The 18543-nt window shown below is 48.7% G+C and overlaps 2 protein-coding genes across 5 annotated transcripts in view; one reads left to right on the forward strand and one right to left on the reverse strand.

Annotated features, from left to right (window-relative positions):
• Positions 1-1825: 1825 nt before the first annotated feature.
• NUDT2 (nudix hydrolase 2) lies at positions 1826-5845 on the reverse strand. The gene is made up of 3 exons (XM_044276278.1): positions 5674-5845; positions 2989-3114; positions 1826-2234 (listed from the first exon to the last, which is right to left on the reverse strand). Exons 2-3 carry the CDS (start codon positions 3107-3109, stop codon positions 1915-1917), a joined length of 441 nt encoding a protein of 146 aa, XP_044132213.1. The 5' UTR covers positions 3110-3114; positions 5674-5845; the 3' UTR covers positions 1826-1914.
• A 66-nt stretch (positions 5846-5911) lies between these two features.
• The window catches only part of KIF24 (kinesin family member 24), a 41581-nt gene continuing 28949 nt past the window's right edge, over positions 5912-18543 (forward strand). For 2 of the 4 annotated variants that reach the window (XM_044276269.1, XM_044276272.1), the window contains exons 1-2: positions 5912-6136; positions 17621-18195. In XM_044276269.1, coding sequence (XP_044132204.1) covers positions 17642-18195 — 554 coding nt within the window. In that variant the 5' untranslated portion in view covers positions 5912-6136; positions 17621-17641. Of the gene's footprint in view, positions 6149-17620; positions 18196-18543 lie in introns of all 4 variants that reach the window. The other 2 variants (XM_044276271.1, XM_044276270.1) reach the window with 2 other exon arrangements.

Here is an 18543-nt window from a genome sequence, read left to right on the forward strand (position 1 = left end):
GCACCAATATGCTTATCAATGCAAAGTAGACAACGACTTTTTAAAACTAACAAAAAATGTCTGAATACAAAAACATGGCTGCTTTCTTCCAGAAACAGCGCCACACCTACCTACAGGTTGTGTCTGGTATTGCATCTCATCTCCACTGAAGTGAATGGCGCTGAGCAGTAATAACACACACAATGTCTGGACAAATGTGGCGCTGTTTTTTGTAAAAAGCAGCCATCCTGGACAACCCCTATAAAAACTCTTCTACTACACGGCACGTCTAACAGTTTTTTTCCGAAGAGACAGTAAATCATTAAAAAAAGCAAAAAAAAAGTTTGAAGGGGTATGTCCCAACTTATAATGTTACAGCATCTAACTTGGGAATGCCATAACATCATCATCATCAGGGGGTCCAACCTCGATCATGAGAATGAAGGGACAGAGGCTCATTCAAGTGAATGGGGCTGGTTGTAGCTCCCTGCACAGTGAGTGGCCAGGAGCATTGGCTTACAGGAAAATCTGGATATCCAATAGAATAAACAGCCCCCCCATGTGCCGGGCCCCTCACAGGGAATATACTTACCCCGCTCCCGCACCACCGCTTTTCCCTGTACACAGATAAAAACATCCGGTGTCGGGGGGAGCAGCCAATGGCAGGCGGGGATGAGCCTCCCTAGCGTCACCCATGATGCACATGGGGGGCTGTTTATGATATTGCATAACCCCTTTTAAGGGGTTTTCTGGGATTTTCATGGTGAAGGCCTATCCTCAGGGTAGGTCATCAATATGAAATCAGCATGGGGTCCAATTCGCGACACCCCGGCTGATCAGCTGCTTGAGGAAGCCGCGGAAGCTTCGGTGAGCACCGCAGCATCCTTGCAAGCACAGCGCTGTCCATTTGATAGTGGCTGGGTTTGATATTGCATTCAAGTGAAAGGGACTGAGCTGCGCCTAGTCCATGTGTCCGATGAATGAGAAATCACATCGCCTGGGAAGAGGCCTAAGAACGGAGCACCGCAGCCTCCTCATACCGCTGCTGAGGATAGGCCATCGATATGAAAATGCCGGAAAAACCCGTTTAACTGGCTGTCAGACGCCCACCAATCAGTCCTGGTGATATGCCGCCCTTTAAAGGGGTTGTGCCACGTTTTAAACTTCATAATACAATCAAGGGGTGAATGGGGGTCCTGTGTGGCTGAGCATTTGCGCTGCACAGGCAGAGTACTACACTTGTCTTTTCTTTAAAGGGGTTATACCACGATTAATAAAAAAAAATGAAAATCAGACATATACAATCTACCTACCTCACAAAGCTAGAACCACCCCTGTACGTCACATGGGTCCGGAGATCTCTCCAGTCATTGCTCCAATTCTGCTGCTAGATTTATTTCAAGCTGGCACCTTAGAAGGCGTGTCCTGTCCGCTACAGCTAGTGGCAGTTAAAGGATGGAACGGAGCATGTGCTTCTATTTCAGGGAGCTGGACAGAAAAATTAGAAAAAAGCAAACAGCAGGTGGCGCTATAGAGATAGATTTCAGTGAAAAACTGAATACATTACATGCAGTTACACAAGCATTCAGATCCAGGGGCTGGTGGGAAAACTGTAGAATATTTTCCGTGGGATAAACCCTTTAGCAGTCCTATAGAGATGAATGCAGCCACAGTGCACATGGTCGACCACTGCGCCATTCATAAGGGGAGACAAAGGACCCCTGTTCTCACTGACTGGACCACTCCCCATCGCCGATCACGCTGGGACCCTACATTTCTTTGACCCCAAAAGTGTTAAAGTTTTGAAAAGCAGCTTTTACAATAACCAGATATTACAATGGGCGGATTCTTCTTCTCCCTCTTTTTATTGTTACATTAGTGTAAAAATACAAGACAAAAAACAGGAGCAGTTGAGGTAAGACTATTAATGCAGCATCAAGGTTTGGTCGGTCCCTGCAGGAACTGATAAGCCTCATTTAGTGTATTCTGCATGTCCTGGTAGCCGACGTGGCTACACGCCTCCTGCAGCCGCAGCCAGCGATAATCCTGGTGCTCATTCGAGAGCTTCACCTGCGCGTTCCGATCTTTTAGTTCGCCCAGCCAGTAGATGACTGTCTTTGGCTTGTTGTTGACCTCGTAATTTAATTCCTTCCTGAAGCCATCCATAATATGGAACTGGCCGGGCTGCAGTCCGGCCTCCTCCTCTGTCTCACGTAACGCTGTGGTCATGTCATCTTCTCCGGGGTCAACATGGCCTGGACAAAACAAAATGGCCACAAACTTGGTTTATGTTTTTCTTTTTACTCACCGTGGCACCTTTCCTAGTCCCCCATGGACTACAGAAACCAACTTTATACTAAGATGTATATCTGATGGGCCCTAGTCATCAAGATGGTCCCTTCTCAGATTCGGGCAGGTCGCTGGTTAGCTGATGGTCAGTTCTATGGATGAGCTGGGTCTGCCTGAGCCAGAACTGCCTTTTGTTGGCAGCTCTTCATCCAGGCTAATAAATCGGGAACCTGTGACAACCCTTAAAGGCTATGGACACCTTTGGAGACAACTTTTGAATAATTTAGATGTATTTTGGCCTAAAAAATATTTTTGTAATAGGTCTTTATTGAAATTTTTGCTTTGTTTGGCATCTGCAGCTTTTGTGTTTCACAGTGTAGGGCAGCTGCAGAATACCATTCTGTGATAATTCCATCAGACCGACTATCTGACAGCTCAATTTCCAGACCTGCTCTCCTCTTTGGAATGAACTTCTGAGAGAAGCAGATTTATGACCAAACCAAAGTTCACTTTGAGCAATAAGGCCCTGCAGGTGTCGGGCGCAAGTGGCGCCTCCTCTTTCTGACTTTTCACTACAATAAAAAAATCTAAACTAAGCATACAGACACGGAGAGCGGCGCCCAGTTCCCTGGGCGCCGCTTTCCATGTCTGTATGCTTAGTTTAGATTTTTTATTGTAGTGAAAGGTCCTCTTTAAGGGAGACCCAGGTAAAGGTCTTACCTTTGGGAGGGGTCCAGTGATGTATTCCATAGGACGTCTGAAGGAGAAGGAACTCAATATCACTTACAGACGCCTCTGCGATTCTTCTGAAGATGATCAGACCACAGGCCCTCAACGCCATGGTCCCTGCAAGCCCAGCAAAATACCACAGATTAAAAGGAAGGAGTGGTGGGGGATGGGGGCGAGAGCAACAGATTCATTTCACTTTTAAATCACTTTTTCATAGGATATCCAGCTTTAGGGCTCATGCACTGTCACGGACGGTGTACAGGAAACAAGACAAAGCAACATGCATATATGACTGAGTGGATCCAAAGCTAAGGAACCAAGAGGGAGACCCCTGCACAAGACCTGAGACTTTCCCTGGCTGCTCAGCCTATGCAAAGATCCCAGAGGTGGAAGGTTGCATATCCACGTACCTCGACTATATAACCCCTGAACACCCTACAATAGTGAGGGGACACGACCACCGGCTCCCTACTCCAGACACGGAGGGAGTCAGGGTCACCTGGGATCCAGCAAACAGAAAATAACAGATAAACGTTCAGCACTTAACTTTGTAGCAGACAGGAAAACAAGATCAGCATGCGCACACACTCCAGGAAGAAGTATAAGCCGCCCAGTAATGCATTATGGGGAGGAATTTAAAGGGATGCAATCAGTCCAACTCCATGACAGCTGAGAGAGGCTAACGAGATGAGGAACTGAACAGCACAACAAAGAAACTCAAGGAGGAGGTTCTGAAAGGCCTCTGTCAGAGCTTCTCAGCTGTCTGGTTGTGACATGCACACGACCGAATGGCTTTTTCAGGGTTTTGCGGTCTGTTTTTTAAGAATCCGTTGTTCCGTTTTTTGTTTCCGTTGTGTTTCCATTTCATTTCCGTTTTTCCGTATGCCATATACAGTAATTACATAGAAAAAATTGGGCTGGGCATAACATTTTCAATAGATGGTTCAGCAAAAACGGAACGGATACGGAAGACATACGGACGCATTTCTGTATGTGTTCCGTTTTTTTTGGGACCCAATGACTTGAATGGAGCCAAGCACCGTGATTTGCGGACAAGAATAGGACATGTTCTATCTTTTCATGGTACGGAAATACTGAAACGGAATGCACACGGAGACACTTCAGTTTTTTTTGCTGAACCATTGAAATGAATGGTTCAGTATATGTACCGCATACTGAACAAAAAAAACGGCCAGTATACTGAACGCAAAATACTGTTGTGTGCATGAGCCCTTAGGGTCCATTCACACGTCTGCAATTAATTGCGGACCCATTCATTTCTATGGGGCAGCACATATATTCCTCCTTCCGTTTTTTGGAAGAAAAACTGAACGGATGCAGATGTACAATTAATAACAGAAGGTTTTTGCGGAAACACGGATCCGCAAAAAACAGAATAAAAATCTGGAAAAGAAAAATAGTGATGTGTTGATTTTATATTTTTTTTTCAGTTTGGACCTTCCTGACCCGTTTTCATCATGCGGTTCTTCTCCGTCCTGTATGTAGCACTTCCTGTTGCTGTATCCAACCAAACCCATGATGCACTTCTCCTTTCTCTGCTCCAGCACCGCCCCCTAACGCCCAGCTAGTGTATAGCTCCTCCCACCCATCTAGTTACATAGACACTCCCCTATCACTGCCCCGCCCATAGACATGACATCACAGGAAATAAGAAAGAGCTGCATGGACACGGTCATGTGACCACAGCCCAGACCGGGAGATAGGAGCAATAAAGATAATAAAAGTATATTATGAAATGACAGCTACCTTCATATATAATTACCTACCGGAAAACCCCTTTAAATAAATGCATCAGTCTCCCCATTCTAGGGTCAGTTCCACTGCACACCACATACAAGTAGACAATCCCTTTAAACGGGTAGTCTGGTCTTTGTTTAAAACTTAAAGGGGTAGTTCCACCTCAGACATTTAGATTTCGGACAGATAGAGTCCCACTTCTGCACCATTCTACAGAACGGGAGGCCTAGTGAGGGGGCGCCATGTCCAGGCGGAGAATGATTGGAGAGATGGCTTGTTGTCAGTGAATGGAAATATTCTTTCTTTACAGCCAGAGGCTTTAGGCCAGGGGTGCACAACCTGCGGCCCGGGGGCCACATGCGGCCCTTGATACCATTCTGTGCGGCCCCAACCATCTGGTAACAGACATGTATGCCTATGTCTTGTTGCTGCTCACATGTATTTTTCATGTATTTCTCCCATTAGAGGGGAGTCCTGGAAGTGTAACTAGACATTACTGGTATATAATGTGTGTTCAATATGCCATAAGTACAATATTTCAGTTGTTATTACACCTTTAAATTTTAATTGCGGCCCTCGTCATTGGTTTAGTCTGGCAATGTGGCCCCCAACCGGGAAACGTTGTGCACCCCTGCTTTAGGCTTGTTACAACGTGTCAGTGAAGAATCCCAGCTATTGGCCTGGAGTCCAGAACAGGAAAACCCTGGGTTCTTTACAGTAAGAGCAGTGCAACTACTTATGGAGCTTTTCTATAGGGTTTGGGAATCCTAGATGACGTCCTTGTGGGCTCAGAAAGGACTTTTGTCCCTAAAACATGTCCACAGTCGCCCTAGATAATGACTGCGCCTGACAGACGAGTCTTCTATCAATCTAGGTTACTAAATTATACCCTGCCCCTGCCCCAGCTTCCATACGTACCCAGGCAGTGGAAATATTGCGCATGCGTAGCCGGAAGTTGGATGTTCAGTAACGAGCTGCAGGTGTCACGTGATTTAGTTGTTTAGCGGCCATCTTGCTTGTGGGCAAAGCGAACCCCTTCCGGCCACAAACCGGTAAATCACGTCATAACACATACCAACACGACATGTATTTATGACGTGGTTTAACAGTTTGTGGCCGGAAGGCGTTCGCTCCAGTGGTGAACGGAGGAGAACGTATATGCAGAGCCCGGACCCAATAAGTTGACGGAAGTTTGGTAGCGTCACGTGTGTATACTAACTTGACCACACCCCTTGAACGCTGGGATTGGTCAGTCGGGAGCGGTGTTGTCATGGAGACGAGAACAGCTGTGTTCCTACTGACGGTTGGAGAGAGAGCGGGGAAAAGAGAGCGAACGGTCACCATCCCCTCCAGATGAGATGAGATGAGAGCCGCCGGACAGGTACATGCCCCGGTAATGTCTGCTGTGTGCTGCGCGGGCACTGTGTTCGCTGCTGTGTGATGTGGCATAGGGACAGGGCAGCACATGTTTGGTGACTGGTAATGGAGGCACAGAGTACTGAAGGAGAGGGGGCACTGTGCAGGAGAGAGGTGGCACTGTGCAGGAGAGAGGTGGCACTGTGCAGGAGAGAGGTGGCACTGTGCAGGAGAGAGGTGGCACTGTGCAGCAGAGAGGTGGCACTGTGCAGGAGAGAGGTGGCACTGTGCAGGAGAGAGGTGGCACTGTGCAGGGGGAGAGGTGGCACTGTGCAGGGGGAGAGGTGGCACTGTGCAGGGGGAGAGGTGGCACTGTGCAGGGGGAGAGGTGGCACTGTGCAGGGGGAGAGGTGGCACTGTGCAGGGGGAGAGGTGGCACTGTGCAGGGGGAGAGGTGGCACTGTGCAGGGGGAGAGGTGGCACTGTGCAGGGGGAGAGGTGGCACTGTGCAGGGGGAGAGGTGGCACTGTGCAGGGGGAGAGGTGGCACTGTGCAGGGGGAGAGGTGGCACTGTGCAGGGGGAGAGGTGGCACTGTGCAGGGGGAGAGGTGGCACTGTGCTGGGGGAGAGGTGGCACTGTGCTGGGGGAGAGGTGGCACTGTGCTGGGGGAGAGGTGGCACTGGAGGCACTGTGCTGGGGGAGAGGTGGCACTGGAGGCACTGTGCTGGGGGAGAGGTGGCACTGGAGGCACTGTGCAGGGGGAGAGGTGGCACTGGAGGCACTGTGCAGGGGGAGAGGTGGCGTTGGAGGCACTGTGCAGGGGGAGAGGTGGCACTGTGCAGGGGGAGAGGTGGCACTGTGCAGGGGGAGAGGTGGCACTGTGCAGGGGTAAGGTGGCACTGTGCAGGAGAGGTGGCACTGGAGGCACTGTGCAGGGGTAGAGGAGGCACTGTGCTGGGGGAGAGGTGGCATTGGAGGCACTGTGCTGGGGGAGAGGTGGCATTGGAGGCACTGTGATGGGGGAGAGGTGGCACTGTGCTGGGGGAGAGGTGGCACTGTGCTGGGGGAGAGGTGGCACTGTGCTGGGGGAGAGGTGGCACTGTGCTGGGGGAGAGGTGGCACTGTGCTGGGGGAGAGGTGGCACTGTGCTGGGGGAGAGGTGGCACTGGAAGCACTGTGCTGGGGGAGAGGTGGCATTGGAAGCACTGTGCTGGGGGAGAGGTGGCATTGGAGGCACTGTGCTGGGGGAGAGGTGGCATTGGAGGCACTGCGCTGGGGGAGAGGAGGCACTCTGCTGGGGGAGAGGAGGCATTGGAGGCACTGTGCAGGGGGAGAGGAGGCATTGGAGGCACTGTGCAGGTGGAGTATATATTACGTACTGTAGATATTATACTTGCGCTGCAGTTTCTGTCGAGGCTCCTTGTACATTATAGAGCCGTGTAGATGCTGTACCGCACTATAGTGCTCTGTAGAGGCGCGGTGTATGCGTTATGGCCTCTGTGTGTACTGTACATACCGTATACATCCTGGGGGACATTGCACTGGAGATTCGCTCCTGTGGTGCACAGGGATGGGAGTATGATGCTAGCCGGCGGGTCCGCAGCATGGTAATAGGTAGGAGTTGTACGGCAGGTACCTGGCCGCGCTCTTACTCGGGGTCCTCCCTGTCATCGTGCCTCGGCCTCTGTGTGATGCCGGTGACTGGTCCACCTGTGATCACGGCCGGCCGCTGGTAAGTGGAGCCAATTGCAGCCCAGCCTAATGCAGGTGAGGTGACCTGAGCTGCAGTACCAGACACGGCCCATGGACAACTGGGGGGCAGCAAGCAGACATTTATTACTGGTCGGGAGCGCCAATGTGACGTAAAGAGGTGTCCTACCCATAGAACAGTGAAGAAAGCACTTTCCAAACGCAAAGCAGAAAAAAAGATTGAAAAAAAAAAATGTGACTCTAGGCCCCTTGCAGACGAGCGTGAGCGGAATAGGTCCGGATGCGTTCAGTGAAATGCGCGATTTCGCAAAGTCATTTAGTTTTGTCTGCGATCGTGTTCAGTTTTTATTGCGCGGGTGCAATGCGATTTAATGCGTTTTTCAACCGCGTGATAAAAAAAATGAAGGTATTCAAACAACATCTCTTAGCAACTATCCGTGAAAAACGCATCGCATCCGCACTTTCTTGTGGATGTGATGCAATTTTCACTTCTATGGGGCCAGAGTTGCAGAATATAGAACATGCTGCGATTTTCACGCAACACAGAACTGATGCGTGAAAACCATCGCTCATGTGCACAGCCCCATAGAAATGAATGGGTCCGGATTCAGTGCGGGTGCAATGCGTTCACATTGCACCCGCACGGAAAACTCGCTCGTCTGCAAGGGGCCTTATAAATAACAACTGCACGCAAATCATCGCGGGTTTTCAAACAGCATTTCCGCATGGATTTTCTTGTGGATTTCTCAGCATTTTCACACCAAATCTGCGCCAAAATTTCACACGTGATACTTGCCGATTTTATTGCGGATTTTGTTCCAGTTTTGCCCCGATCCCAACTATACCATTGCAAGGTGTGAAATCGGCACAAACAACAGACCTACTGGGTGTCCATGATATTTCTCCGATCTCTTTCACTTTGCTGGTTCTGTATTAGTCCTCCTGCACACGACCGTATCCGTTTTGCAAGCCGCGTGCGTTCCGCAATTATCAGTGGACTCACTCAAAGCCTAAAGTCCTCAGAACAGACTAGAAGAATAGGACCGCAGGCAGATGACATCCATCCATGTGCTGTCTGTTTGTTTTTTGCAGAGCCATAGAAATGAATAGGTCCCCGTGCAATCCGCAGAAAATGTGAATCGGACGTGGACCAAAAATACGGTCGTCTGCATGAGGACTTACGCAGAGGTTTTTCCGCATGAAAATTAGTGTGGAAAAACTGCATGTAATGTGCAGAATGGGCAGGTAGCCTTGGGCTGGGTTCACATATGACTGAAAATCCAGCGGAAAAAATAAATCCGCTGTGGTTTTTGCTGTGTTTCCGCATGTATTACATTCTTCACCCGCGAGATCCGCACCGTAAATTGGCGAGCATCATATTTCAAATCCGCACCGCAGGTGAATTTATGTTGCGGTTTTTGTACGCAGAATTCAGAAATTCTGGTCCGCTTTGCTGGTGCTGTGCAACGCTGTGGTCTCGTCATGTGAAAGTCTGCAGGTAATCGGACACGGCCATAAAGGGGTATTCCGACAGTTATCCCTGATCCACAGGATGGGGGATAACTATCAGATCAGTGGGGGTCCTACCGATTACAAGAGCGGGGACCCTGTGTACCCTGTGGAGCCCCCCTGAATTGGAAGGAGTGGCTGGTTGGAAAAGAAGCTGGGGCCCTCCCATAGAAATGAATGCAGCAGCGAGCACTTTTCCAACCAGTTGCTGTGTAAATTTCACGGGGGCTCCATGGGGTACGCAAGTCCCCGTTCTTGTAATCAGTGGGGCTCCCAGCAGTAGGACCCCCACCAATACGATAGTTATCCCTTATCTTGTGGGTAATTGATAACTTTCTATAACCGGAATACCCCTTTAGTTTTCCTAATTTCACGTACAGGTCTTTAGCACTGGCACTGCGTCCATCCAGATACCAGCCTTGCATAGTGTACCCCTCCCCCAGCCTGATTCCACACTGTGGTCATACTTGATGGTTGTCGTGCCCGGCGGTGGGCAGGGTGGCTCCAGTTGCTGCCAGGAGACAGCTGTCCCCTCTATCAGCTGTGATCTGCCCGGCTTAGCAAGTTATTATGGGAATATTGAAATAGTTCTGTGCGTTGGTAGGGCGCTCCCATAGCTGTGTGTGCAGGACGTGGTACCTGCGCCCTGAATTCTCTGACGAGCTGGGTGTGCCCCTGTGCGGGCTGCTTATGGGTCCTTCGCTTTCATCTCCTCTGTCACCATCCGCAGAGATCCCACATAACCTGGCTTCATATGCTTCCTCATTAATGTGTCAGCGCTTCCCTGCCCTAAATCCAATGGGCGTTCCCCTTATTGCCTGGATCACATTATTGACATGTCTGTGAGCTGCACCAAGATAGTTAGAAGCTATCTGGGATTCTGCTCCATCCATGCCCCCCTCGAGATCAGCACAGTCCTCGTCTGAAATACTCTGCGATGCTGTGGGACCCTGATCACCTCTCACTTGATGAGGATGCTCTGCTGCTGTTTAGGCTGTAACCCAAGAGAAAGTCGCCCCTTTCCTCTGTTCTGTCACACCCCAGAGATGAATGACTGTTTTAATATTGATGATGCCCGGGCATGGATGGGTGACAGCTGTCAGGCGGTGTGATAAGCCGCGCAGTGAGGAGATCTGTTGTTTTAGTTTGGAGGAGTGTAAAAATACACCCTGACAATCACCCCCACCCTCCTTCCATGCTCGGGGTCTTGACCTTCAGTGGCCGGGAGCAGCTGCCAGCTGTATCTGGTAATGTACCACGTAGTGTTGAAATTGGCATCAGCAGAGCTTTCATCACTTTCAATATATAAACCATGTCACGTTCATAGTCCCCATTGATTAATATGTAGAATCACCAATTTACTGTTTACATGTAAAAATTACAGTAATGGCCTGTATTATACTTCAGAGCTGCACTCACTATTCTGCTGGTGCAGTCACTGTGTACTAGGGCTGCAGCTAACGATTATTTGAATAATCGATTAGTTGCCGATTAATTTCTACGATTAATCGATTAATCGGGAAAAACGACAAAATTACAAAACAGAGGTTTATATGATCTTACTTGAAAAATTATGTTCAAAGGCCATATTAAAACAAATTGTGGACGACACTTATGGGGGATCTGTGGACGACACTTATGGGGGATCTGTGGACGACACTTATGGGGGATCTGTGGACGACACTTATGGGGGATCTGTGGACGACACTTATGGGGGATCTGTGGACGACACTTATGGGGGATCTGTGGACGACACTTATGGGGGATCTGTGGACGACACTTATGGGGGATCTGTGGACGACACTTATGGGGGATCTGTGGACGACACTTATGGGGGATCTGTGGACGACACTTATGGGGGATCTGTGGACGACACTTATGGGGGATCTGTGGACGACACTTATGGGGGGATCTGTGGACGACACTTATGGGGGGGATCTGTGGACGGCGTTTATGGGGGATCTGTGGACGACACTATTATGGGGGATCTGTGGACGGCGTTTATGGGGGATCTGTGGACGGCGTTTATGGGGGATCTGTGGACGACACTATTATGGGGGATCTGTGGACGACACTATTATGGGGGATCTGTGGATGGCGTAGTTATGGAGAGGGGGATATGTGCACTGTTATGGGCATAACAGTGCACAGATCCCTTTCCTCATAACAGTGCACAGACCCCCCTTCCCATAGCAGTGCCATACACAGACCCCCCCTCCTCCCCATAGCAGTGCTATAGACAGATCCTCCCCCCTCCCCATAGCAGTGCTATAGACAGATCCTCCCCCCTCCCCATAGCAGTGCTATACACAGACCCCCCCTTCCCCCTAACAGCCCCGGCGCTTGCATCTTTATTTTACCTTTTTACAATGACGCTCCCGCTCCTGTAACAGCCAGGCAGAGCGGACGGCGGCGTAACGTCACTCAATCACGTGACGCGCCTGCTCCGCCCACTTCATGAATGAAGGAGGCGGAGCAGGCGCGTCACGTGATTGAGTGACGTTACGCCGCCGTCCGCTCTGCCTGGCTGTTACAGGAGCGGGAGCGTCATTGTAAAAAGGTAAAATAAAGATGCAGCGACCGCCCGCCCGCCCGAATAGCAACGAATCGGCGATTATTCGATAACTGGATTCGTCGACAACGAATCCAGTTATCGAATATAATCGATTACATCGATTAATCGTTGCAGCCCTACTGTGTACATACATCACTAGTCCTGTACTGATCCTGAGTTACCTCCTGTATTATACCCCAGAGCTGCACTCACTTTTCTGCTGGTGCAGTCACTGTGTACATACATTACATTACTTATCCTGTACTGATCCTGAGTTACCTCCTGTATTATACTCCAGAGCTGCACTCACTATTCTGCTGGCGCAGTCACTGTGTACATACATTACATTACTTGTCCTGTACTGATCCTGAGTTACATCCTGTATTATACTCCAGAGTTGCACTCACTATTCTGCTGGTGGAGTCACTGTGTACATACATTACATTACTCATCCGGTACTGATCCTGAGTTACATCCTGTATTATACTCCAGAGCTGCACTCACTATTCTGCTGGTGCAGTCACTGTGTACATACATTACATTACTTATCCTGTACTGATTCTGAGTTACATCCTGTATTATACTCCAGAGCTGCACTCAATGGGGGACATTTACGCTGGTCTTAGGTGCTTCCCCTGCACTTCCGACAGGTCGCAAGGACTGCCTTAGTTGCACCTAATTTGTGATGAGGTGCACGCCTCGTCATAAATAAGCTGATTCTTGGGGGCAGCGCAAGGGAGAAACTAAGGCTACTTTCACACTAGCGTTTTTGCTGGATCCGGCAGGGTTCAGCAAAAATGCTTCCGTTACGGATAATACAACCATCTGCATCCGTTATGAACAGATCAGTAACATAGCCAAGACAAATCCGTCATCAACACCATTGAAAGTCGATAGGGGGGCAGATCCGTTTTCTATTGTGTCTTCATCCCAGGACGGAAAGCAATCTGCAGCATGCTGCTCTACGGTATGTGAACGGAACGGAATCCATTCTGGAGCGCTCCATTCTATTCAGTTACGTTTTGTCCCCATTGACAATGAATGGGGACAAAATGGAAGCGTTTTTTTTTTTTTCCGGTATTGAGCCCCTATGACGGATCTCAATACCGGAAAATAGAAACGCTAAGGTGAAAGTAGCCTAAGGCCAGTATAAAAGTTGTTCTTAGTAAACGTGCCCCACTGTGTAGATATATTACTTATTTTGTGCTGATCCTGAGTTATGTTACGGACATTCATGTGGATAATAGTTGTGGAACCACTGTGCCAAGTAACCAGTTGGGCAAAACCTTAAGGGCGTTATTCTGGAGCCTCCCTTGTATTCACCCTTTAACCCCTATTTAGAGATGTGGACTTTGCTGCAGGTTAGCAACCAGACCGCTACCTCCTGGCCTGTTCCCAGTGTATTTGGCAGCTGACCCACTGAGGTCAGAGACACTGGTGAAAACGCCAGAGACACAGGCATGACAATAATTCAGAACCTGGCAGAATACAGAACACTGGAAGGCCTCATGCACACAACCATTGTGTGCTTTGCAGTCCGCAAAACGGACAAGAATAGGAAAGGTTATATTTTTGGGGTGGACCACAGAACAGAGCAACGGATGCGGACAGCACACAGAGTGCGGCCCGATTGAAGTGAATGGGTCCGAATCCGAGCCACCAAAACTGTGGTTTGGATGCGGACTAAAACAACGGTTGTGTGCATGAGGCCGAAGACAAACGGATCAAGAACATGGACATACAGAACTTCAGGAACGGACTTCAGGAAATTGGACGTACTGTAGTTGAGACATAGCAGATACATTCATAACATGGGCAGGACCGATCGCAGAAGAACTAGGATGGAATGCAGAGAACACACGGAACAGGATTCAGCCCGTCACTTGGATCCAGACACATATTATGTACTGGGGGGTAATTTATTATCCAGAAATATCCCTACTACATGTCCCTGCTCGATCCAGGTCTAAAAAAAGGGGGCGTGGTGGGGGAGGGGCCAGCAGCGCCCTACTTTCATCATTTTCTACGCCTGTTTTAGGAAGCTGGCGCTGGATGCGCCAAAGTTATGTGGAGGCCTGCGTCTCTTCATAACTATAGCGGATCCACCACTAGCTATAGGGGCTATGAGAGGTCGCAATAACGCCTGTACAAGCGTCATAGACGCCTATTCAGGCCAATTTACTCCCTGAAAAAAGTCTAAGGCGTACCAATACGCCTTGGACTTTTCCTCCAGATTCATCTGCACTGTGAACGGCGCGGGCAGCGCAGCGATGCTGCCTGTTCCTGAAATAACCAATAGCAAAGCTCCGGACAGCATGGAGCTGTTATTGGTATAGGCGCGCCCCGGAGCGATACAGATCCTGCCGCAGGGGGAGCTGGAAGCAGGAGGGGCCGGCTCCGGGGGTTGTAAGGAGAGTGGGGTGCGCTGCCCGAGGACCCCGGGAAACATGACAGGGCCGCTGGAGAGGTAAGGAGCCGCGGACTCATGTGACTGGTCTCCGGTCTGAGAGAAGAGCTGCCCCCAGGCATGTGTTCCATGATGAGGACATGACCTACAGAAATACAAGAAGGGGGGGACACAAAGTCTAATAGGATTTCTCCCCCCCCATTGGTGACCTTGCTCCCCCCTCCTCCTGTCACCCCACAGGGAAGAAGCTGAACAGTCTCCACTGACTATGGCTACTTTCACACTCGCGTTTAGTGCGGATCCGTGATTGGTCCGTTCAGATAATACAACCGTCTGCATACGTTCAGAACGAATCCGTTTGTATTATCTGTAACATACCCAAGATGGATCCGTCTTGAACACCATTAAAAGTCAATGGAAGACGGATCAGTTTTCTATTGTGCCAAATTGTGTCAGTGAAAACAGATCGGTCCCCATTGACTTACATTGTGTGTCACGACGGATCCGATTGGCTCAGTTTCATCAAACGGACAGCAAAACACTGCAGGCACGGAGCGGAGGCAAACTGATGCATTCTGAGCGGATCCTTTTCCATTCAGAATGCATTAGGGCAAAACTGATCCGTTTTGAACCGCTTGTGAGAGCCCTGAATGGATCCCGCAAACGGAAACCAAAACGCCAGTGTGAAAGTAGCCTACGATGGGATCCGTGTCTTTTTACCGGACAAAAAAATGCTGCATACAAGGCTCTTTTGTCAGGTCTTTCGACAGAATCTGCCACAGGGGCTCTAAACGCAGCCTCCAACGCAGATGTGAGCGAGTGTAGGCCTACGTATTATATATCTGAATTACCGCAACTTTCGTACTCCTCCTCGGGTAAAAATACTCCTCAAAAATGGTCGGAGGAATATTTTTACTCTTCTGCAAAAAACGTAGTGTGACCTCTGGTGGTTATTAAGACCCCCTAGGACAGTGATGGTGAACCTATGGCACGGGTGCCAGAGGCGGCACTCAGAGCCCTCTCTGTGGGCACCCGCTCCTTGGAAAAAGTCTATGGTGTACCAGTATGCTTTAGATTTTTCCTGCCATTCATCAGCACAGGACGCACTATGAACAGCACAGGCAGCGCACTGAATGTGGGATATTAAGGTATTATAACTAAATGATAAAGTACATGGAAGATATACTATATTGGTATTCAGGTTAAATTGCCGTATTGGCAATTTGCGATAAATAAGTGGGTATTTGATTGCAGTTTGGGCACTCGGTCTCTAAAAGGTTCACCATCACTGCCCTAGGACAGTGTTTCCCAACCAGTGTGCCTCCAGCTGTTGCAAAACTACAACTCCCAGCATGCTTGGACAGCCTTTGGCTGTGCGGACATGCTGGGAGTTGTAGTTTTGCAACAGCTGGAGGCACACTGGTTGGGAAACACTGCCCTAGGACTATGAGAATGACTATGGCACGGGCAGACTCCAAACGGGACAAAGAAAGACATGGAAGGACAGACATGAGAGACGAGAAAGTTGCTCAACCAGGGAAGGTCATAGCCTTCAAGAGACATCTACTAAACTGACACAGAACTCATTAGTCGAACAGATGCATACACACACAGCAAGGGAAGGGTTAACCCTCGCAATGCAGAACTGAGGCGACGTACAAGCACAATTCACACCACAAGTAACCGGGACCAGGATATGCTGTGCAATGGCCCTAGCAAATGGCGATATTAGGAGATGGCCCTTAAAGGGGTTGTCTCACTTCTGCAAATAGTATTTATTATGTAGGGCGTTAATACCAGGCACTTACTAATGTATTGTGATTGTCCATATTGTCTCCTTTGCTGGCTGGATTCATTTTTCCCTCACATTATACACTGCTTGTTTCCATGGTTACGACCGCACACTATATGCTTGCACACTATAGGAAAAAGCACCAGCCTATATGCACTCCCACGGTCTCGGCCACCAGAGAGGCTGTAGTGTGCAAGCACGACAACCGCTGATGGATTGCAGATGGGTCTGTAACCATGGAAACGAGCAGTGTATAATGTGATGGAAAAAATAATCCAACCAGCAAAGGAGACAATATGGACGATCACAATACATTAGTAAGTGCCATGATCAATGCCATTTGCTGAAGTGAGAAAACTACTTTTAATTAATCCCTCCCACAAGCGGCCGATACTGGTGCGGTCGGTACACTGGTACAGGAGAACCGCCAATGTGAGGCTGAGTTCACATCACCATCAGAAGAACAGAAAAAGAAAATTGATCCTTTATTTTGAGCCTCAGTTATGATCGGTTTAGGTCACTTCCGTGAGAGAATTTATTTTTGATGGGAGGAAAAGTCATTTTTTTCAGGACTTTTCCTCCTGTCAAAAATAACTGATCACTGACGGAAAAGAAGGAGCTTTGAAAAATTAAGGTGGAATCTGATTGGTTGCTATGGAGAACTAAGCCAGTTTTCCTTTACACCATTTTGATAAATCTACCCCAGTGACTCCACCAGCAGAATAGCTCTGGCGTATAATACAGGATGTAGCTCAGGATCCGTACCGGATAAGTAATGTAATATATGTGCACAATGACTTCACCAGCAGAATAGTGAGTGCAGCTCTGGAGTATAATACAGGATGTATCTCAGGATCAGTACAGGATAAGTAATGTAATGTATGTCCCACCAGCAGAATAGTGAGTGCAGCTCTGGAGTATAATACAGGATGTATCTCAGGATCAGTACAGGATAAGTAATGTAATGTATGTCCCACCAGCAGAATAGTGAGTGCAGCTCTGGAGTATAATGTAACATGGAATTTTTCCACTTGCAAAAATGGCCGTAGGAAAACCATTAGAATGTCTATTGTCCTCGGACAATAACTCCCATAGTTTACATGTTGGTTCTTTAACAAATTCTGTACGTTAGCAGCAGGTCACCTTAGGATGTATCTAAGTCCACCTCACTTTCCTGCCTGTGTTCTTTTAAAGGATATGGTCACCTTTTGGGGCATTTTTTCAAATTACTATATGCTTCTCATTTTGGGAAAAAAAAATATTTTCCCCCAGTTGATCTTAATTAAAAACTGTCAACGTTTTTTTTTCTTTAGCTTCAGTTTGAATGCATTCAGACTAGCAGGCTCTCTGCTTCACACTGAATCTGTCAGAGAACTGCCCGGTCGGCTGAATCTTCAAGCTTGGTCTCTGAACTCCTGACAGCTCCTGAACTTTCGTCCCAGCTAAATTCTTATCAAACTGGTGACAACGTTGCTAGCTATACCTCTGCTACATGTTATAATTGTAAAAGTGTTTGTTTTGTTACTCCATCCACAGCAGTAACCTGTCCTGGTAAGGATGGCCTCCTGTCTCCTGGAGTGCCTCTGCGAGGCCGACCTGGAGCAGTATTATCCGCACTTTGTTGCCCATGGACTCCAGAAGATTGAGGAGCTGGCAAAGGTGACGATGAGGGATTACGCCAAGCTGGGCGTTCACAGCATGGAGGACCGCAAACGCCTCTTCCAGCTGATAAAAATCATTCAGAGCGTGGCAGCTGAGGAAAGCAATGACGGCCAAACCCCTCCGCTGCAGCCCGGCTGCGTCTACCTTCAGCCTCCCGGTAACAGATCGGCCACCCGGAGACAGCTGCAATTTGACATCTCCTTCGAGACAGACAGAAACGTGTTCCCCTCCTCTCACCATGTTACTGGATTATGTGAACCAGTGCCATCTGCCGACCAGAAAACCTGCACAATGAAGGGAGAGGAGAGTCCCAACTCATCCACCGAGGGGTCCTGCCTTAAAGCGCTTGGGGGCACAACATCGGGCTCCACAGATAGCGAGGGCCCCATCGTACACAGAGTGATGCACCTGTCCGGGTACAACTATGGAGTGCCACAGACCTACGTACGGTAATGAAGATAATGCCATGGTCTGTTCTAGTTGTGTGAGACGTTTGCAAAAGTTTGTGCACCCTTTGTAAGGTGACATATTTTCCTAGTGTCAACCTCCGCAGGGAGCTCCCTTAACAGTCACCTATATCGCCAAAATGGGATGTGTAATTACTCATTATATTCATTTTTTTTTGCCCCCACAAGGACAAATTCAGAAGTGTAAAAACTGTGCAAAAATGTGAGCGCGCTTTCAGTCCCTGTTTATTAACATGTATTTTTATTGTGTTAAATTTAAAAAAAAAATAGAGGGTTTGTCAGGGAAAATCACGGCTGCCTTCCTCCAAAAACCGCACCCTCCTTTCCTGG

The sequence above is a fragment of the Bufo gargarizans genome, chromosome 1 (assembly GCF_014858855.1).
Source record: "Bufo gargarizans isolate SCDJY-AF-19 chromosome 1, ASM1485885v1, whole genome shotgun sequence".
Classification (NCBI taxonomy): Eukaryota; Metazoa; Chordata; class Amphibia; order Anura; family Bufonidae; genus Bufo; species Bufo gargarizans.

Coding starts and splice junctions, on each gene's coding strand:
- NUDT2 (XM_044276278.1), bottom strand. CDS start 3,109: ATGGCGTTGAGGGCCTGTGGTCTGATCATCTTCAGAAGAATCGCAGAG. Junction 2,235..2,988: donor TCACTGGACCCCTCCCAAAG/GTAAGACCTTTA, acceptor TGTTTTGTCCAG/GCCATGTTGACCCCGGAGAA.